The sequence below is a fragment of the Styela clava genome, chromosome 15, assembly GCF_964204865.1.
Source record: "Styela clava chromosome 15, kaStyClav1.hap1.2, whole genome shotgun sequence".
Classification (NCBI taxonomy): domain Eukaryota; kingdom Metazoa; phylum Chordata; class Ascidiacea; order Stolidobranchia; family Styelidae; genus Styela; species Styela clava.
In genome coordinates, this window is record NC_135264.1 from 16,420,182 (window position 1) to 16,442,702 (window position 22,521).

Sequence of the window (22,521 nt, forward strand, 5' to 3'; positions counted from 1 at the left end):
GAAATTGAGCAGTGCTAGACTGCTCAGAAAATAAATATTTTACTAGTTAAGGCATCTAAAGTTTAAAGACACCGTTTAAGCAATAAAAACACTCCATTAGACTTTTTTGACCACAAAATGGCATGAAACAGAAGATAAAATTACAATTATAAACCACACTGACTCAAAGAGTATAAGGGTCCCTAGTGGACCAGTATCACAGAATAGAGATTCAGGGTTCAAACCCTGAAGAATCTAGTGACAAGTATTGTTTATTCAAACTGCTAGTTAAGCAACAAAAAATTCAACTACACATTCTAAGCCATATCAACGACTGCAACAATATATAGAATTCAAGGAAAATTCTGACCAAATGACATTTAATTGATTTGAAGACGCAGGGCAAATTGATGGGTAGGACAGTCTCGTGGTCAGAATGCTGGCACAACTACATAATACATAACATATTTTTCTCGGGGAAGTGGAAAGCCATTAAGACGGCTTCCAGTTACCGGTTCATATTTATCAGGTATGGGAATAGTTAGCCAGTTATTTGTTTTCGGAAGCATGGATTTGATGCTTGCAACAATAAAGGGATATGGAATAGGGAAAATTTTGACTAAATGGGCAAATAGTAGGACGCACAACAAATTGATGGGTAGGGTGGCGAGCATGTTATGTTGGGATATTAGAACAGAAATCTAAGGTTTGCATTCTCGTTAATTCAATATACCGGTATATATCCTAGATTCAGTTGTAAGTAATTTCACTGATGTTGAATATGGCAATATATATTATAATACAGTTCCTGGCAAAAATTTTGATTCAAAAAACACAAAAAAATAATTCCAAGCACACCAAAGCAATAAATAAAAAACAAGAATATCAGTCGGAGGCCGAAGACTTATCGATCGAAATTGCGGTTTCAATTCATGACTCTATAGTGACACCGCGTGTCCCATCACTAATTAATTAATAACTCGCTAATTATACGACATTATTCATCCAAAATTAATAGGCTTCTGGTCCAAGATAAGATGAATGCACATGCAAAATCTGGAGCAGATTCAATCTCGCTTTCGTGAGATATCACGTGCATCTAACAGACAAACAGACAGACAAATACCTACCAACATACTTACCGATTAAAATCGATCAGTAACGAGAAAAAAAATTTTCCTCAACATATATAATATAGGGTTCTTTGGGGCAGGGGCATCCAAGAAGGGGCCCGTGAGTCTAGGTGAGGCCACAGATTGATTTGAGGGGGGGGGGGGGGCAAGATGCTAGGTGCAGAACTGATTTTACAGTTGCCTTCACAAAAGGACTCCCCATTCTTCCTAATTTCATTGCTTGATAAGGTTATTTCACAGGGCGTTTTCACTTCATTGAGCATGAATTGTTTGAATATAATGGGATTTGGAATCTACCAATCAAAATACCCCTATAATAGCCACTATGCTAAATAGGGGAGCCATGAAGGGTAAATGCTTTCAAAAGAGGGCCACATGCCATAATAGGTTGGAAACCACTGGTTTAGGATCAAGTATCTCTGCGAGATATTGCTACATTCGGAATTGAACATGCTAAAATTTCACATAAATTTAGCTCAAACAACAAAACAAAAAAGCAAGTCTCACAAAAAAGACGATATTTAATTCAGTCTGAAATATTATTTACTAACAGATCACTAACTACTAACAATTTGTGGGTTATAGCACCTCTGAATAGTATGATGCATAACCTTATTTCTTGTTAAGGTGCGCATAATTCCAAGAAATTTATAATGTATTATAAAACTTAAAGAAGCGTGACGCAGTTTCCCCTTTTTACACTTTGCTTGAAGCAAGGTGCAACAAAACAATATATAATTACGGTAAATTTATAAATTGACCATTTTAAAATTCTAAATTAAATCGAATAATGAAAAATAATTTATTTCACATAAAATGATATTATTTCTATTTAAAAACAAAAATTTAGGCAAATTTATGTTTTATTTTAACTTAATTTGAATAAATATTTGATATTTCACAATGAAAAATATTATTCCAGAGAATTTTTAGCTTAGGAAATCATTTGGATTTACCGTATATCCCCGCATATAAGCTGACCCTCTAAAAACAGCCCTAAAACAGTGAATTTAAAAATAAATTCGCATCTCAGCCGACCCCTTAATTTGGAAACTTGTTATTTGGAATTTTAAACTCTGTTTATATGCAAAGATATACGGTTGCCTCAGCCCACAGATGACTCATTTTTTCAAATTTTTGTAATCATAAACATGGTATTCCAAGAAATTTCATGATGTATTATACAACTTAAAAGGAGCATGACGTGGGTTCCCTTTTTACACTTTGCTCGCTCACAGAAAGGTCACCAAAAAACAACAAATAGACAATTTCTAAGAATTAGGCAATTTACAATTCCGTATCGCCATTAATTTTTGAATCAAATTTTCAAAAAAATTTCACTTGACATAAAAAAAATTTAATTTTGAAATTTTAAGCTTTTGACAGCTGTTCTATGAGATTGTATGATTTGGGCACACTTCTCTGCTGAGCATAACGCAATTCAGAATTATAAATTCAAAATCCTGTATTTAAAAATATTATTCCTGAACGTATTGGGTGTAGTAAATTTATCTGACTTAGTCACCCCAGGCCAAAAATGACGCAATTTTCTCATTTTAGCTATTCCATGTAGCATAAATGTGCATTACTAGTAAATCCTAACCTATTTCCGAGGAATTTCCTGACATATTTCAAAATTCAAGAAGGACGACATAGGTTCCCTTTTCCACTATAGTAAAGCGAAGACAAAATCATTATTAAAATGACTATACTATGGTCCCGAGCTATTTGAAAGTGCCAATTTCATAAAGAATCTAAACTACTGCTATACTGTGCAATTTGCCAGTAAAAATAGAACTAAAATAAGAATAAAACTCTGGTCTAACCCTAACCTGGTACAAATAATTCGGGAGTACCCTTTTTTCTATAACATCCACCGGATTATAGCCATAATCTGTCAGAAGTAATTCCAATATTCATTGAGCTGCCGCAAATTAATTATTCCCAAACTATTCCCCAAGAACTTACAATGCACTGACACTTTTTCTATGAAATCCACCAGTTTATAGAAATAATCCTACAAAAGTAAAAGGATTATTTAACACCGTTAATTAAGTCTATTTTAACTTGAAAAACACAATAACATACCTCTTTGATAGTATCACAGTTAATCTTTATAAGTCTATAATCCCGCTCACGAGAAAAGTTTGATTATAGATAATATTAAACTAGCGGTGCCTACGAATAACCAAGAACCGAATGACCTACTATCCCAAATACATTTCAATTACTTATATCCTCAGCCGAGTTTTAAAGCGAAAAAATTGCCAAATTAAGGGGCTAATCGCACTCAAACGAAATGACATTATGCTAAATTAATAGTGAGAATGAATTTGAAAGATTTTGAGACACTTAATGTTATTAATAAAAGTAAAACATAACAATGGTTATTTTATTCTAGATCTCCATATGATAAAAAATATGTCACTACAACATCATAATCGCGTAATAAAGTCGATTGAAATTTTCAATACCAAATATAACAAATTCCAAATTGACACGGAAATTTGATTTAATTCAAAAGTAACTGAGTGAATTCGCTCTTCTAAGTGAGTACACATAGCTTTAAGTTAATTTTACAATAAAAAAATTGTCCCAAAACCCATCGTGAATTTATGATAACAAATACAACTAACTCCGAATCACGACCCAAATAACTATTTCAGAAAGGACTGAATTCTACCAGTTTGGCCCTCACCAAATACCAAGTCCAGCTGCTCAAATGATAGCAATCTGATAAGTATTCAATTAAAAACTAAAGTTCATGCCGTATAATTAGTAGGTTCAGCACGAAAACTATGTCAAATGTCGATCTCACGACCACAAATTAAGAATTCAATAATCCAGTATTAATTACAAAATCAAGAATTAATTACCAGTCCAACTTAAAGCCGCTAATAATGACTTAGCTTTTATTTTAAAAACGGACTAAAATTGGACACATGATTGTCAAATAGATAAGATATGAGGAGATCTTTCAAGTTGTTCGGGTGTCTATGAAGTACCCTCACAATTTCAAATTTGTTATGAAGTCAGTTCGCAATATATCTTAGCCAGGTTTGTTGTTTTTTAATCAGTAATTATCCAACTTGTAAGTTCATTTAATACATCTGTAAGGGCCAAAACAATATATGGTATCAATAAATTCCCTCTGCATTTTAAAAAAATCAAGTCTTCATGGACACCCTTTATTACACACATTGCTACGTCTTTACGCTTAAAATTGCTGTGTATAAGCACAAACTAAAATTAGGATGCATGATTGTCATACAAATGAAGAATTCTTTGATTATGCATTTGCCGCTGTTTGTACGCACTCAAGAGTGAGTGAAACTTTCAACTAAGATCCCAACACTCTAAGAACGCTTTCTATTGAATTGAAAGAAGCTGCTATTCCATGGACCATATTCAAGCCACCCACATTTGGAAAATTTAAAATTTTATAAAATCTTGTGACTCACTTATTACTTATCGATCTTAAGATCGATAAGTAGGTATGTTGGTAGGTATTTGTCTGTCTGTCTGTTAGATGCACGCGATATCTCACGAAAGCGAGGTTGAATCTGCTCCAAATTTTGCATGTGCATTCATCATAGCTCGGACCAGAAGCCTATTGATTTTGGATGAATCATGTCGTATAATTAGCGAGTTGCTAATTGATTAGTGATGGGACACGCGGCGTAGCTATTGAGTCAGAACGAAAGAATCAAAACCGCAGTTTCTGTTTTCAACGATCGATAAGTCTGCGGTCTCCGATCGCTATCTAGTTTAGTTCGGCATTGCCTACCTTATCAACTTATTACACATTGGATATGGTGGCTGGCATGAAATTTGAACCCTAACCTAACACTTCAAAATGAATGAGATGTTTTATGACAGTGGTTTCTGGCCTTTTTATGGCTCGTGGCTCCCTTCCAGTGGCTTTTGGCCCTCATTTATCCCTATTTATCATTCCAGTGATATTTAGAGTGATTTATTCTGATTGGGAGATTCCAAATCCCATTATGTTTGCATAATTCAAGCTCAATAAAAAACCCAATGAAATATCCTTATCAAGCAATGAAACTAGAAAGAACAAGTTTTCTTGTCAAGGGACAAGTAAAATCAGTCCTGCCCCCTCGCAACCACCCTGAGGGGCCACGGGCGCTCAGTTTGGGACTGCTGCTTTATAATTTGATGACTTGGGTTCTGTGCGAAAACTATGTCAAACATCAATTGTGCAACCACAAATAAAAAATACAACAATCTGGCAATAATTACAAGATCAAGAATTACCGTAATACCTAGTTTAGTAAATTAAAGCTTCGGTGGGTCAGATGAAACACTTCTGTGGGTCGGATATATCCCGCGGGCCGTATCTGCCCACCCCTGTCTTAGAGTAATCCGTATTCTTTATCATCCTTCTCCATATAGAACTGATAATCTTTGCAACCATATTTCCTATTAAAAATTGCACACCCCCAAAAAGGTCCGATACCCCCCCATCACATATTTTTCATTTGTGCCATTAGATCTTCTAACGAAGCACCTGAAGTGTCCACAGTCTCTTCATTTGCTGAATTAATGTCTTTTGCGGCTGGTACTGTATAAGCTACAGATAATCCTTCGACTAAGTTAGGAATAGGATTTGAATCTTCTTGCGGGTTTTCATCTTGTACTATTTCAATTCCCCATTCGTTTTCGGTCGATATTTCTTTTTTTTCTACTTTTTTCTCCTTTACAGGTTTTGCTGTTTTCGCAAGCTCCTTGCAAATTTCTTGGTTTTTGCGACAAAAAGAATCAGAGCAATCTGTATTAGGTTTCATTGTCATCGAAGGGAAAAAATCGAGTAACGCGTTGTATGCAACGTAGTTCGATACCGTACCAAATTTCAATAAAAATTTCAAAGTGTTTTGTACTAATAGCCCTGCAACGACAGCCATTGTAGTAGGTAAACTAGCAGCACACACCCCTTCTCGTTTTAACGTCTTCTCGTCCGTGTGTGTCGCTACGATTAACGGTGGAGCGCAAGCGAAGCACGCGGTTACACCAGGGTCGATAAATTGAATATGACCGGAAACAGCATTCTCACTAACTCCAGATTCAATCCACTTTTGACGAAGTTCATTACAAGCAGTGTTGATAGTCATTCGAGCTTCGAAATTATCCACACAGCTTAGCACAACATCGACCTTATGACCTTCAACCTTTCCACCTTCTTGAAGACGGCCCATGAAATGTTGAAAATTATCCATAGTTGTGATGTCATAATTGTGTGATTCGAATTCAACATCGGGGTTTATTTCTCGTAACGTATCTTCCGCGGCTTTCACTTTACTTAGCCCCGCTTGGTGGGGTTGAAAAAATAGCCGATTCATGTTTGCCAATTCCACTTTATCATAATCAAACAAAAGAAGTTTCCCGATTCCGCAACGAGTAAGCATTTCTGCCGTTACGCTCCCTACACCACCAACTCCTACAACCGCAACTGAAAATGTCCGAATCATCTCGTAATTTTCAACGATACCCATTCTCTTCAAAGCCATAAGACGACTGTATGGATTTGTATCAACAACTTCCGAACTCATTTTATCAATTTTATTCCGCATTTTTTGGGCCTCCTCCCCGGCCCCTTTTAATTTTGCGACCTCATTTTCTAAATCCCTTATTCTCTGTTTGAGTTTAGTTACTTCGGAATCAGCCATTTTCAACTTTCAGTCAAATAAATTTGTCGTACAAACTTACAAGTTATTATAAATAACTGAAATTATGTAGAAGCAATGAGTTATGAAAATTTATTGAAATAGCTTAAAGAAGTGAACTAGGCCGACAATGCCAAATAGTTTAGAGTTCGAGGTGTGAAAACGCCTAAAGAAATTGGCTAATAAAAATAAATTACATAGGGCTGTAGGGCACAGTTATCTGATTCCAAGATGTCTTGACATTTGCTTCAATAAAACAAACACTCGATTTGTCACAAAAACGTGGCTGTCTGGCGTGACGGCTGATCCGTTAGAACGCTTCATGCTTGTCTCAATAAAAATTGAATTCATTGTAATGTGTGTCGGCCATCATGTGACCAAATTTCTCTCCTGCAAACAATTTTTGCTAAGAGCTTTTGAATGCTACGGTACAATGTATTTACCTTCTGTAAATCGATAAATTGGTAAATCGAGTTTTTTTTTCCATTTCAATTTAATGGTGATGTTTTCAGATTGCGGCTTGATTTTAATTCATAGACAGTGCCAGTTTGTTGATTTGCGTCAATATTTATCCCGGGGAGAGGAAAGCCGATGAGGCGGCTTAATCATATGGCGAACCACGGCCTCTCGTCCGATTACCGGTCCAGGTCGGGTATGGGATAAGTTAGACAGTTATTTGTTTTCAGAAGCATGGACTTGATGGTTTAGGAAGCCGTAACTGAACAGCGGTTATGAGAACCACCCTAATATAGACTCAGACTATCTTGGTAAAGAAGGGTTTTTGCGATCACTGTTATAAATTTTATATCTTCAATGTGGTGGCTATTCTTGGAAGCAAAGAACTGTGCCGTACCGCAGACAAAAAAAAGAGGATACACAAGCAGGTCAGGTTCACACAGTTCTGCAGTTATAGTCAATTCTTTCAAAATGCAAATCAAAGTTTCCATATTTTTGAGTTTCATGCATGATACATCAATTTAATACACATGAACAAAATTCTTATGTGACATACAATTCAGCAATTTTCACAAAAGATAAAAATAACATTGGCCACCCCACCCCCTTCCTCCACATAATAAAATTATTTTGTTTATGGGGCCCATCCATATTTATCAATGCATTCACCATTTGGGGAAGTGGGTAAGGTGAAAAGATTAAAAATTATCATATTCAACCTGGAGAGAGGAAAGTTAATGAGATGGCTCAAACATACTGACATATGTCAAACAGCGGCCTCTTTTTGCTCATTAGCCTCTGTCTGTGAATCAGTTTTCAGACTAGTCTATTTGTTTCGGATGCACTAACCCTGTAACCTGATGATGATTGAAGGCATTATCATAGGTATGGGTTATTGTACACATTCTCGCCTTAGGACCGCGAGGCCTTTGTATTTTAGTTTTACAGATTTCGTGATTCACTGAATGAAGCCCAATAATTTTGGAGACCATAGATGGCTTCATACCGGTATAGTTTAATAAGATAGAAAACTTAGAATCATACCAGTTCCTGAATAGTATTCACTCAGCAGGTACGTCCCAAGTATATTACAGGTCCATTTAATCCATTTCTAATTTTTCTTCCTAAATTGTTAAAACGGCGAAAATCGTTACACAAAAGAGCAAAAAAACAGTCGGCATTGAAGCATAGCTACGATGCCACACGTAAGATATTTCAACATCGAATAAATACATAAAGAAATGATTGCGAAATACCGTACGTAATTCGGTATAGTTTGACCACTAAAAAACTACAAATATAATAAATTTTTTTTTAATATTAATTAATTACTAACATTTAAACACTGAAATGCAATTAAATAATGAAATTTGTTAAAATAATGTTTGAAATAAATTTTAATCTGGTAACCATCATTTTATTGACGAACAAGCTGGAATTCACATTATATAAAATTTTCCGTCATTAAACAGCTGATTGTAAAAAAATTGTATACATAGTTCATCAGAGATTATTAAAAATTACATTCTATGTCTAAAACATTGAATAACTCGCAATTATTTCGGAAAATAAAGTAAATATAGAGCATATGTGGCGTGTGCACAACAGGTGTTCCGCGGGCCACATCCTGGCCAGCCAGACCATTCAGTAGGGCCCTTATCTTCACTCAGCTATTCCCCATCAAGTATAAAATCCCAACCGAAAGTTTATGTTTAAAAAGGCTGAACACATGGGTAGAAATATCTAATGTTTTTTACCCTTGTCGCTGCGTTTAGTTAATCATGCTTTGTGATAATTTTTTATTTCGTTGTGTACCCTACATGGGAAAACTAAATTTTTTGCGTGGCCCAGCTAAATATCTGATTATGAAATATATCGACTAAAAAACAGCACTATCTACGCCACGGTATATAACGTTTGCAAACTAGGTCGCCATCCCCAGTTTGTTTTTGTCGTGGTGACGGGCGGTTGTGGCGCTCTTTTCAATATTGGGATAGGACATCCGTATTTTGGTGTTCAATTTGACTTTGTAATACAATATCTGAGTTTGGTTGGAGCAAGATTTTATATATGAGAGTGAAGATGTACCTTAGTACTGTGGTACGGTAACACTTTTTATTTGTCAATTCAAATTTTGTACCACGTTTCCAACCTTAAAATTCTGTTTGTTCTTCCGATTCTGTAATCAGCGTTCCAGGTATACGATTAGTCTGCGTTTTGGATCCCAGATGAAACAAGACAGTTCAGCAGTTTGAGATAGGCTCCAGGGCTATGAGTTTTGTTGATTTTCAGACGTCTTGCTGCCTTGGCAGTTGCTTAAAAATATTAATTTACAAGTACTGAAGTATAAGTTTATTCGGGTCTCGTGTAGTTTCGTACCTAACGTATTTCTAGTAGGCGTAGCATAACAATTTTTTGACATGCCAATCCTAAGCCTCACCTGACTACGCCATTCAAAAATTACGTCACAATCACGTCATAGAGCTTGTCAAATACTTGTATGATCGCCCGAAATGGCAATGGCGCCGTCGATAAAGAACTGACTAACGTCAGCGATCTCTCTCCTATCGGGATCGTTGCGACGAGAAAACGAGAGAAATGGCTGTTCGATTTCGGGTTCTCGTCTGCGCCTCTTGGACAAGAGTTCGCATAATTCGAAGGGCTCTATTACGTCACTGTGACGTCGTAGTGACGTAATTTTAGAATGGTGTGGTCAGGTGGGGGTTAGGATTGACACGTGAAAAAATTGTTATGCTACGCCTACTAGAAGCACGTTAGGTAGGAAACTACACGAGACCCGTTTATTCACGCTTCATAATCAGCATAAAATACGATAATAAAAACAAAAATGATAACAAAAATAATAAGTGATTGAAGAGTCTTGCTGCACACTAACACAAATATATTTCTGTAACGATTCGTCTGACCAAGGTCAGACTTATTCAGACATACATAGTTCAACTCTAACAAGAAAAGCAGTTACATTCATATTTCAGTATTTAAACAATCAGTGTAAAATTATGGGAGTCACAGCATGTTAAATAATCAATAAAATCTGCGAATTCTTGATTAGATAACAGCGGGTGGCCGAAATAAATGTCATTGATGAGATCTCTCTCTTTTATATTTAACAATTGAAGTCCAAATTAAACAATTGTGTTTCTCAGTATTGTATATTGCAGACCAGAAAAGTTGTCTGTGTGTCAAATGTAATATAGTGATATTTTGTTTGTTATTATCATGTCTGGTCATGCATGATTCAATTCTGAGGAAAAAACATTAGGTACAAAATTTGATTAAAACAATGAATGAAAGATTTGTAATTGGTCTAAACTTCCTTAATATTCATCCCTTGTGGCTCAAGTGTCCCGAAGATATGGATATAATGAGATTCCTTGTTCTTTCGATAAATGTGGTCATAAAATAGTTTTTCAATGACGCTAAATTGAAAAAGTTGACTGAAATGGGCGCCAACAACCAGATCTTTGTTTTGGGTTTTTATGCTTTTAAATATGTTCAGTTATTCGGTATTTTAAATGTCTTCTCGTTTCTCCTATGCATTGCATGCAGGTAGATTACATTTTTCGAGTTGCATGTAACTATTTGACGAATCCTTATTTCTGCAGTCTTCTGTTTGTTTGTTGCAAATAAACTACATGGAAATTTATAGCTACAGGCTAGGACATTCCAGCATTTGGCGTCGTCGGTTTACAGGTTTAGTTGGAATTGGTTTCCGAAATTGACTAGGATCAATATTAAGCATAGTACTGTAGTAATCACCAATATTCTTTTCTGTGTCTTCAGGTTTTGCTAAATAAAAACCAATGGCCTCGCCAAATGATAAAAACAGAGGTCTTGGTGAAACTACCTCAAGATCTCCCACTAGTGGTCAATGTAGTAGTAACGATGTCTCTGATCAGCCGAGTACAAATGAATTCAGCATCACAAATCCGTTTGAGAATCATAACTCGATTGATAGCCTGCTACAACCGTCGTTCAGTCCGTCCGTGTTTCGCATGAACGTTACCTCGGAAACAGATTCACAAAAAACTCCTAAAAGTTTTTGGAATATTGATCAAATCGCAGTTTTAAAACCAATGGATTTCGATCTCTCCTCTTTACATAACCAGCAAGATTTTTTACGACTCGACCCAGCGAGCGAACGCCGTGCCCAACAAGCCATTGATGAATTTTTCGCAAGCCACATTGAGCTTCCAAGTCCCTGGTCTGGTGATCGTTCAAAAAATCAACATCTCCTTGCTCTTATTTCCCCCTCCCCGGCACAAATGAAGAAAAAAGTTAATCTGATGACACCGTGTGGTACAGTGAAGCCAGGATGTTCATCATCGTCCGCAGCGTCATCCCTTTCATCCTCCTCGCAGATCAGAGTTCGAAAATTTTTAGCGAACAATGGCAAGTATGCTACCAGTTGTGGTAAAAATGTAAAAGACGAGGATGTCTTCACAGAAAAACTTATCAAAACATCAGTCGAAGCAAAAAACGTTTCTACGCAAACGACTTTGACCTTGCCAAAAAATTTCGACCTTGAAGCAATATTAGGACAATATTACACTCACGAAGAAAAGACTGAAAATACAAGCGAGATACTAAACAACACTTCTTTACGTCGAAAATTATTTTTTCCTGATGGTCGTGAAGTCGACACACGAGATAAACACGGAGAAATAAATATCAACATGCTCCAACATATCGATGACATCAATGACCTTGAACAATTCGCTGAATCACCTGTTCCGCTTCACAAAATTCAGCCGAGTAATAATAATATGACTCCTTTGACACATCCAACGCATGGAGACATATCTCGAACTCCGAGTACATGTCAGTCACATTTTTCGTCTAGTCCGTTACTGAGTGGAGTGGGATTCGATCCCAAGACCCCATGCTCCGCAAAATCCAGTAGACCAAGATTTGGAAGCGGCGTTCGACGGCGAAAAATGCTTCTCGGCAGCAGCGAGGATGAAGAATTAATGAAAATACAAATGCATGAGCTTGATTCGCCAGAATTATCTCCAGTCAAGTGTGATGATTTTCTCAACGATATGCCGCAAAGTGAAATATTATCTGCGAATAATGAAAATACATTAGAAGACGCATCAATGTCTTTTAACGTTTCCGGAATGTTAGGTGAAAAGTCGAGCCGTAAGATAGCGCTAGAGGGTCATAGCCATCCCCCTCCAGCTATGGAGTCTAGTCGGAGGCAATTATTACTGGACAGTCCACCATTGTCCCCAATTCAACCAATCGATCATAAACCTCATTTGAAAAAGTCATCTTCGACGAATCAAATAAACTCGAGTAACTGGCTGAATGTTCGTGAACAAGGTAGACAACTTTGCCCTTCACCTATGCTCTCCCCAATTCCTTGCAAACACTTGGATAAAAACACAAAACTTAACACTTTGGGAATCAAAATTGACGAAACCTCAATGCTATCGTCGACAGCTACACGTCCTAATTTGCAGTCAATTTCAGATGATTTTAGTCTTGCGAAAAGCGCGATTGATTTTGGACTCTCGACTTCAAAAACGCCACCTTCAGCGAAGAAATCTGTCAATTTCGACAACATGGAAAATTCTGAAATTAAATCAGACGCAGAAAGTAATAAAGAGAATATTCTACCTTCCAGTATGGCCTGTTCATCCATGGTTATGATAGAAAACGAAAACTTGAATTTGGAAAACACGAACGAGGACATCTCTATGATTTTAGACCAAACATCTTGTAACCAAGACTTGTGCAATGACGATATTCAAATGCAATTTGAAAAACACAGTACCTCAGTTTTATATTGCAGTCAGGGATTCTCAAGTTCGAATCCCATTTCAGCTGGTTGCAGTCGTATCCAGCCCACAGATTCATCTGATCAATTACATCCAGGTAACTTGGATAGGAAACTAACAAAAATGGATACAATTAGTCCAAAAAAATTGTTTCTACCAAAATCATGCAACACTAGTGGCATTGAGACATCAGTTCCTGGCATTATGGATGTGTCAATGCCACAAATCCAATGCCATGCCTTTGATGACACAACAAGCTCTCAACACCCTACTCAAGGAGACAGTGGGTATTCAACAACACAAAGCAATTACCAAGCAATACTGTGAAAGTCGTAAATTTTTTTATTGAAATTTCATTTTTCTTTATTTTGTGCCATTTCTATATCCAGGGCTGTGAAGTTGTGGAAAACCCCCTCTCCAATAGTGGGATTCAGAAGTGTGAATCCATTTTTGAAATGGTATGTTAATCAGCGTACCTGCTCTTGTAATTTGGAGCTCTAGTTGGGCATACATTTTCTGAATTGAGGGACCTGTTGTTAGTGAGTTAAATACAAAAGAGGACAGGTTCTAAAAATTATGATTTCCATCATGTGTACTCTCTCTAAAAGGCTTCTAACTCTAGGATGTTTTGACTCTAAATTTCATATGGAAAAGTTTCATTCTGAGCAATTGAAACAGGGAAATTTTAAACAGGAGCTTTTGAGATTTTGTTGCACTAAAATTCTGTGAAATAACCTTATCAACAAGCAATGAAACTAGGAAAAACGGGGAGTTTTCTGTGGAAAGTAAAATAAGTTTTGCGCCTATTATTGTGCCCCCCTCCCCCCTTTCCAACTGTTCTGTGGCCCCCGTTTAGGAACCGCTTCACTAGGATTATCGCCTATCAGTAAATCAACTATAGTCTGATTATTTTTAGCCGTCCCTGGTGCCAATATACATACACACTTTGATATAAAATTTACACTGTTTATATTCTGTAGCTATATCTGAGATTCTTATCTGAATCGCTGTTATATTTCTTATTTTCTTTATGTCTCTGATATGTGTCTTGATTACACATTTTATATGAGCTGTTAGTAGGCTTTACATAAACAGTTACTGATATGCAAAGAGATCCTATTTCACATCATATATAAGCTTTGTAAAAAGAGCTAGTCTGCTAGTTTCTTGCTATGAACAGATGTGAACTTTCAAATTTGTTGAGTCACTCTACTGACTTTCTTATTAATACCACTTCTTAAACATGCTGAATTATTGACAATTGAGAAAAAAGATAGAATCTTAGTCTACTTGTTGTAGGGAAAAGCGTTATTTATGAATATGTTTTATTTATTTGTCAGCTTTCCCTTTTGAATGAATATATTATCTTATCATAGTTTCATTTTGTAATTTCCACATTTTCTATTACAATGCAATTTCCTTAGAGTCTAATTCAGCACATTCTGATTTCATCTTTGGGATTCATTGAAGCGTGTCTGGCCAGAATATTTCTTTTGTTTGAGTTAGAACTGTGGTAAAGCAGACCAGACCTTTCAATGGCTGTTCTTTTGTATGACCACTGCATTTGTGAACAATTGTAAATTAATTCCCCCAAAGCAAGGTCCCGGGCTTTTTGATAAAAAAGTGGGAAGAGTACCAATAGAGGATTTGAATGCAACCATCGAAATGCTATGTGCCCTTATAGGTTTGCTCATGGCAGGGAATTCCTTTCTGGTCAGGAAACTCTGGGTTTGGAAGCATAGACTTATCGTATTTATTCGAGTATAACGCGCATAAATCTGTACTGATTTTTAATCAAAAATTAAGGGTTATATACAAAAAATGAATATGAAGTCAGATAAAATAATTATAATTATACCTATTTTCAATCAAAAATTATTACAGCACGTTATACTCGAATAAATACGGTATGTCTAAATTTGTAGCTCACAACTTCACATGTAAAATTTTTCTGCAAAAAAGACACTATTCCTTATTTTTTCATGTTTCAATATTGTGTTATATTAACTCTTCAGATTAATTTTCTAAATATTAACACAACTGCATTTGGTGAAATACTGAATTGCATGAACAACTGAATTTTACTGACACTCGGAAATGGCCAAAGATGAAATTGTTGTGATGTACGGCTCTCAAACAGGTATGATTTTATGTGCCTTCTGTATGATTCAGAATCTTATTCCCTTACAAATTCAAAGATGTGCCAACGAACTGGATATATATTCCTTATATTCAGAAAAATTTCAGAATTGATTGGGAATAGTAAAATATTCGATTTTGGCCATCCCCGATGACATTCTGACTTACAAACTCATGAGCAATGAAATTGAAGGCTCAGTGTCTCTAATATTCTAACAAAAGCGGAAACATCATTGATTGCCTCATAAACATGGCGTAAAATAAATTACTTTTTGATTGATTTTTCATTAATTAATGAGGTACTAATGATAAATTGATTAGAGAGAAAATAAGCTTCAATATTCAAGCTGGATGGTTTTCAAGCTTGGGCCAGATATTAATAAAGGTTGTATATTAACCCACTGTATTCAGGGATTGTCAAAATCGAATTCTTCCCTATTTCGAATACATTCTGAAAAATATTTTTGAATATGGAATAAAAGTTTTATGCATCTCAATCAAACAATTTACTGGTAAACTCTGTCGGTGTCAATAGAAAGATGTTCGACTACACGATGAAGTCGTCTTATTAACTTTCATATCTATTGTTTTAACATAGCATACGGCATAACGGTGGGCCAGTTTCAGATAATAGACTTGGTTACTGGTCGGGAGACTCAAAATCCAATATGAAAAATTATGACTGAAAAAACAGTTTATTTACAACAGCTAGACCAGGGATTCCTAAACCAGGGGTCGCGACCCCCAAATGGGTCGGAGTGATAAGTAGGTAGGGTCGCAAACAGGTCATGTGGTCGGTGGGGTCGCTGAAGTATGTCAGAGGAAGGATGTACAAAACATCTAAGATTTGACAAACCATGTTAACTTTAGCAGTTTGTATCATGGCTTACTGTAAAACAGGCCCATTGGCATCGCTCTATGCTTATGCTATAGAAAATGTAGGTGCTTATTGTGACATCACTGTTTGGTTTTAGCTTTTTTCACTCAATACCACCACATAACCAAACTCAAGAATCCAGTGAAAGGATCTCTAAAGTTTCATGAAATATATATATATATTGACCTGGGGTCGCACTGGACACTTGAAAGTTGTCTTTGGGGTCGTCCTGAAAAAAGCTTGGGAACCCCTGAGCTAGACTAACGTTTACAAAATAATAAGAAGCACAATGTAACAATCTTGGGTCTTTATGACGTTAATTTCAGTGATATTTCCAACGGAAATCATATTCTTAAAAACTATAGACGTAATTCCGGCAGACACAAGTGGTTCAGATGAAACACTTTGGTGAGCCTGATTCGACCAGCGTAATTTGCCCGCCCCTGATATAAAATATGAGTAGCCTGTCTCCATAAAGCAAAATTTTCTTTACTCTCATAAAACAAACTTTCTTTTGCAGGGCAAGCGGAGACAATCGCAGAAACAATCCATGAAACTGCAGAAGAGCATGAGATCAAGTAAGAATTTTTGTGACTTTTTTATTCGATTTGTTTTGGGAATGATAAGTTAGGGTCAGGGTTTTCAACCTTTGGGGTTAGGCTTTGGGGTTGACCATTATTCCCCTGAATATATTTATAAAAATTAAAACAAGAATCATGTTATTTACCGATGATTACTGTTACAGAGTCAACTCAAACGGCTTTGTATTAAAAAGTATTCTTTATTTTAAATAAGTAAATGGAAATCCTGATTACTTTCTTTCACTGAGCCCCGGAGCTCACTATGAAGCACTCTGAGACCCTATGGGTAAGGCTATTACCCCACCCTTTAACTTGAACCTGAAAAAACATCACAGAAAATTAGTGGGGGCAATAGTAGTACCCAATCCATGATTTGTCAATTCTATTTCCACTGTGTGAAATCCCAACCCATATAACTACTTTTAAATATAGTTTGTTGTATATTCAGGTCAACACTTTATTGCCTTCGTAAAGCAGACGAATGTTTCAAGATTGTATCAGAAGAAAATGTTCCTGTTGTTTTTGTCTGTTCTACGACAGGTGAGTTGGTTGCAATGTCCATATTGGTTGCTATGTCCTAATGCAGGGGGCCCCAACCTTTTATGTCTTGTTGCCCCCTTCCGGAGGCTTTCACCACTCATGGTCCCCTGTTTATCATTCCAGTGGTAGTTATAGTGGTATTTTAATTGGTAGATTCTAAATCCCATCATGTTCAAACAATTCATGCTCGATAAAGTGAAAACACCCTGTGAGATAACCTTATCAAGAAATGAAATAAAGCCAAAACTTGAGGTTTTCTTGAAAAAGGAAATGTATAATCCGTTCTACACTTAGCATTGTGGCCCCCTGTTAACTGCAGTGTGGCACCTCTGGGCCAAAATTAATTATAATATACAATAGAATTCAATACAATTTATTGAAAAGTGAATCATTGTATGTATATTTCTAGGTGATGGTGAACTACCAGGTACAGCGAGAAAATTTGTTAGAATGATTCAGAGAAGAACGTTGGAAAACGATTATTTATCCAAGCTTCATTACGCTCTCCTTGGTTTGGGGGATAGCAACTATTCTACCTTTTGTGGGGGACCAAAAACTCTCCAACGTTCTTTGAAAAAACTGGGAGCAAAAAGCTTTTATTCTTCAGGTATAGTGTTAACAATTCCCAGTTAAATATCCTGATATTCAAAATTTGCGATATTGGAAAAAACACATTTTATTTCAACGGCCTCTCTTCCGGTTACCAGTCAATGTCAGATATGTGATTAGTTAGCTAGTAATTTGTTCTCAGACGCATGGACTTGATGGTGGAGGAAGTGGTAACCGACCAGAGATATATATTTCAATTTGCGATATTGCAAAGAAGACATTTTTTTTAACGGCCTCTCTTCCGGTTACCAGTCAGTGTCAGATATGTGATTAGTTAGCTAGTAATTTGTTCTCAGACGCATGGACTTGATGGTGGAGGAAGTCGTAACTGACCAGCGGTTACGTGAACCACCCTATGGCAGCGAGGAGTCCATCAATCCTCTCGACCATGATTTACCCCACATGATCGGACCTGTAAACCCACACAGGGTAATTAGAGAGTTTTCCTAACGCTTTAGTATGATGCACCACATCACCGAGTTGCCGCTAATATGAAATGCTTTTCTTTTAATAGGATTTGCTGATGATGGTACAGACTTGGAGATGGTTGTGGAACCGTGGATTGAAGGTGAAAATTTAATCACTTAATTTTTTTTTTGCGTCATCATAAGTGAAAGTGTAAAATTACAAATGTGCGGTTAGGCTCTGAGTAAAGCAACAGCTACCGACAGATTTTGTTAATCTTAGGCAGGGGCATCATAGCCAGGAGGCTTTTGAGTGTTAGAACACCCCCCCCCCCCCCCCCTACCCTCCTTTTAAAATGTAAAAAAGCATTTATCTGTATCGTACATATAGCAATTTTTCAAAGCTTAAAACTGTTTTTAGACCCCTGAGATTCACGAAGACCAGCTGGCTGCCACAGTCTAACTTGGCAATTAGAAAATTCAAAACCGACCCGTTTGAAAAGTCCCGGCTATGCCTTTGATCTTAAGTTTGGTTATTGCATTACCTCTGTCTGTTCATCTTTCAAAACCCTAAAATAAACAGACAAAGAAAACAAATCTCAAAATTTGTGGCAAGACAATAATATAAAACCCACTTCTAAATATACAGAGTGTCCAAAAAGTCACTTTACAATTTCAATTTTGTTATGAAGTAATATCTCAATATATCTTAACCAGGTTTGTTGTTTTTTAATCAGTAATTGTTCAAGTATTTTTACCTCATTTAATACATCTGTGAAGGCCAAAACAATATATGGTATCATTGAATTCTCTCTGTAATTTTAAAAAATTTGAAGACTTATGGACCCTATACATCTTTTTATCAGGTCTTTGGCCAGCTCTCAAATCCCATATCCAGACCAGGCAGAAAGATCCCGTTATGAATGGACAGCATCAAACTGATTCAGAGATGTCAGATAAAATGAAAAACATTAATCTATCAACCGTGAATAACAATTCTTCCGAAAATGCAGCGCTCGAAATGGACAAAAAATCTGAAAATGGCAAAGTAGAGAATGAAAGAGTTGAAATTATCAGTAAAGATGATCATTCATTTGAAACAGATAATATTGGAAATACAGTGCTTAAAATGAACACTGAATCATCTTTATTGGACTTGTCCAAGGTATCCGAAGGCACTTTACCTCCAGCTATGCAACCATATTTGACAGTCAATGTCATTGAAAACCAGGAAGTAACCCTTGACCCCTCCTGTGAAAACCAGGACGTAACCTTTGACCATCCCAATGAAAACCGGGAAATCACTTTTAACCCCCCTCAATTTCCTTCTGTGCAATACCCTTTAGCTGCCTCGGATAAGTTCCACTCAGTCACGGTTAAATCTATTAAAAAACTGACCAGTGAGGGCGCTGTTAAGACTGCGCTCTGTGTAACTTTGGGGGTTGGGGAGGAGTTCTTATACGAGCCTGGCGACTCTTTTGGTATTGTCGTCCCGAACCCAACGAATGAAGTTGATTGGTTAATTAGAAGATTCAAAGCTGAATCCTTTTGTGACAAAACAATCGAAATAGAAATCAACCCTCAAACGAAGAAAAAGAATGCAAAAGTGCCAAATTTTATCCCTAAAATATGCACAATCCGTTATTTATTGGAAGAATGTCTCGAAATTCGTTCTGTGCCAAAAAGGACCCTTTTGCGGACTTTAATCAATTTTACAGCTTCTGAAAGTGAGCGAAACATCTTAACCCAGCTCTGTAGAAAAGAATCCATGGCCGATTTCATAAAGTACATTCGAGAACCAAATTTAAATATTCTTGACGTTTTAGCCGCGTTACCTTCTTGCCATCCACCACTAGAGGTCCTTTTTGAGCATTTACCGAGACTAAAACCACGGTTATATTCTGCTGCAAGCTGTCTCAAAGCCCACCCAGGGGAAGTTAAATTTGTCTTTAATGTCCTTAATTTTGATTCTGTTGCTGGTAGAGTGTATCAGCGAAAAGGACTTTGCACTGGATACTTAGAGTCTTTATTTGGTACTGTGTTGGATAGTGGTATTTCCATCGATTTACCTAAATTAACAATCTTCAAAACTAAAAACGAAAGTTTCCGTTTGTCTCCGTTATTGGATCCTGTTGTTATGATAGGCCCTGGTACTGGAGTTGCACCCTTTATAGGGTTTTTAGAAAGTTTGAAATTGCGAAAAACCGAAACTGGAAAATGTCCAGAAGCTTGGTTATTCTATGGCTGCCGTAACAAAAATCAGGATTTTCTTTTTAAAAATGAGTTGGAATCTTTTGTTGAAAATGGTGTTTTATCCCACCTAGTGGTCTCGTTTTCTCGTGATACCCCACCCAAAGATGGCACTAAAGATCCAAAATATGTGCAAGATAATCTAGAACTTTATTCAAATGAGATTTTTGACTTATTATGGCGACGAGACGCAAATTTTTACGTCTGCGGTGATGCTAAAAATATGGCAAAAGATGTTCGAGAGACGCTTATTCAGATTCTCTCTAAAAAAATGTCACTTGAGCACGCGGAAAAACATCTCAAAACTCTTGTCAAAGAGGGAAGATATAAAGAGGATGTGTGGACATAGACTTGTTTATAATATTTTTTGCGACCACCAGGAACTAATTTTGAAACACGTATTGAAAATTTGAAATGTTACGAGGGAAAAGTTATACAACCTTTGATGGTTTAAAATTTAATATTACAGAAAAATTCATAAATACAGTAAAAATTTAATAAAAATACCATGGTAAAGTTTAAAAAATGAAACCGATGTGCTTGCGTAGTACAATAGATTGAATCCTGGCTTTATTTCAGTGTTACTCAAGTTAATGTCAAAAATGGTTTTATCGCCTTCCCATTGATTCCTTTGGACACCCACCTGGGTGCTTCCTCTATTTAATCGGATATGTTGATAGTTGTGGCCCCCAGTTTGGAGAGCCCTGGTTTTTAAAACCTGACATCAGAGATATGGCATTTTTGTTGGAATTTGGATTTAAATTTCAATGGTGATAAAATAAGCCAATTTCATGAAGTTTATTTATCGTGCACTAGTGCATATGTCATAATTCTTAATATAAGTTATTCGTCGAGCTGGAGACTGTCAAAATCTTCAGCGCAGAACCAAAACTTTTCAACTGGAGTCTGTCAATTTACCACAAACTTTTCTTGACGTCACAACTTATTTCAGTCTCCGTGTAATATTGGAACTTTGAAGATTATGAATTTTATTGATCAAGCCCAATTTCACTTTTTAGAATATTGCTTTTATATTATTATTCTAGTTGTATATTTTCAAATTCTTCCATTCATGAATATCTGTGTACTATATCAATATTTTTCTCAGTAAATTCATCTCAGTTCAATTTATATTTGTGCAATTGAAGATTATGGTCCGAATTAAATTATTAAAATAATGAGAAAAAGTTTATTGACGAGTTTATTGTTATCTTAGGTATATAATGTGAATTTCTCTGCTTTTCCTTAAATACCATAGAAGAAGTTCATGCATCAGAGAAATGTAGGATAGGATAGGTAAAGAGGAAAAGTGATGAGATGGCTTTAACCATATGGCGAACAACAATCTCTCGTCCGGTTACCATTCCATGTCGGGTGTGGGATGAATTAGCCAGGTATTTGTTTTCGGAAGCATGGACTTGATTGAGGAAGCGGTTTATGTGAAGCACCCGCAGCGACGAGGAGTCCAGTCTAGCAATTCTTTCGCACAGAACTATTCCAGCATGGAGCTCACACAAGGTGATGGCGAGTATATGCCTAACGCTTAGGCACGATGTGCCACACTGCCAACTGATCATCATGCTTGAGGCCATGGCTCAATATTATTGCCTTTTGTCTCAGGATAACATAAAAATGCTGTTGTATGTTCTGTGGCATACAAACTCATCCCAGATTTTATTGGAATTTTCCTCTAAACTTGCAACTGTGAGATCTCATCTGTTTGCTGGCAGTGTGCCTATTAGCCTATAATGAAAAATTAATTACAGGTCTTTCGTCAATTGGCTTTACTACACTATAATTTCGTGAATATTCAAAATGAGTGGAGCAGTATTTAACCAACAATTTTTCTATCAATCCAAGTTAGCTTCCCAGTGGCAATTACAAAACTAACAACCTAAACCTGTAGTAAAACCTAGGGATGGATTAACTATTAAGCAAAACAAGCACATGCTTAGGATAACAGGGGGGCCGGAGCACCGCAGGAATCCCCTTCGCACAAATTCTCAAGGTGGTCAAAGAACAGTCCGATTAAAAGAATTTGTTGATGAACAATATCTTGCATGGTTTA

The 22,521-nt window shown here is 36.5% G+C and overlaps 3 protein-coding genes across 3 annotated transcripts; 2 read left to right on the forward strand and 1 right to left on the reverse strand.

The window, feature by feature from the left end:
* Positions 1-54: 54 nt before the first annotated feature.
* On the reverse strand, positions 55-6,855 carry LOC120334301 (ubiquitin-like modifier-activating enzyme 5). Its single transcript, XM_078120563.1, has one exon. The coding sequence runs from the start codon at positions 6,794-6,796 to the stop codon at positions 5,597-5,599; it is 1,200 nt and encodes a 399-aa protein (XP_077976689.1). The 5' UTR covers positions 6,797-6,855; the 3' UTR covers positions 55-5,596.
* Positions 6,856-9,332: 2,477 nt separating this feature from the next.
* LOC120333701 (uncharacterized) lies at positions 9,333-15,069 on the forward strand. Its single transcript, XM_039401031.2, has 2 exons — positions 9,333-9,349; positions 11,054-15,069. The coding sequence occupies exon 2, from the start codon at positions 11,074-11,076 to the stop codon at positions 13,378-13,380; it is 2,307 nt and encodes a 768-aa protein (XP_039256965.2). The 5' UTR covers positions 9,333-9,349; positions 11,054-11,073; the 3' UTR covers positions 13,381-15,069.
* On the forward strand, positions 15,064-21,638 carry LOC120333702 (methionine synthase reductase-like). The gene is made up of 6 exons (XM_039401032.2): positions 15,064-15,193; positions 16,590-16,647; positions 17,099-17,190; positions 17,600-17,797; positions 18,314-18,367; positions 19,070-21,638. Exons 1-6 carry the CDS (start codon positions 15,151-15,153, stop codon positions 20,800-20,802), a joined length of 2,178 nt encoding a protein of 725 aa, XP_039256966.2. The 5' UTR covers positions 15,064-15,150; the 3' UTR covers positions 20,803-21,638.
* The last annotated feature ends 883 nt before the right edge of the window (positions 21,639-22,521 follow it).

Coding starts and splice junctions, on each gene's coding strand:
- LOC120334301 (XM_078120563.1), bottom strand. CDS start 6,796: ATGGCTGATTCCGAAGTAACTAAACTCAAACAGAGAATAAGGGATTTA.
- LOC120333701 (XM_039401031.2), top strand. CDS start 11,074: ATGGCCTCGCCAAATGATAAAAACAGAGGTCTTGGTGAAACTACCTCA.
- LOC120333702 (XM_039401032.2), top strand. CDS start 15,151: ATGGCCAAAGATGAAATTGTTGTGATGTACGGCTCTCAAACAG. Junction 17,798..18,313: donor AAAAAGCTTTTATTCTTCAG/GTATAGTGTTAA, acceptor TTCTTTTAATAG/GATTTGCTGATGATGGTACA. Junction 18,368..19,069: donor TGTGGAACCGTGGATTGAAG/GTGAAAATTTAA, acceptor TCTTTTTATCAG/GTCTTTGGCCAGCTCTCAAA.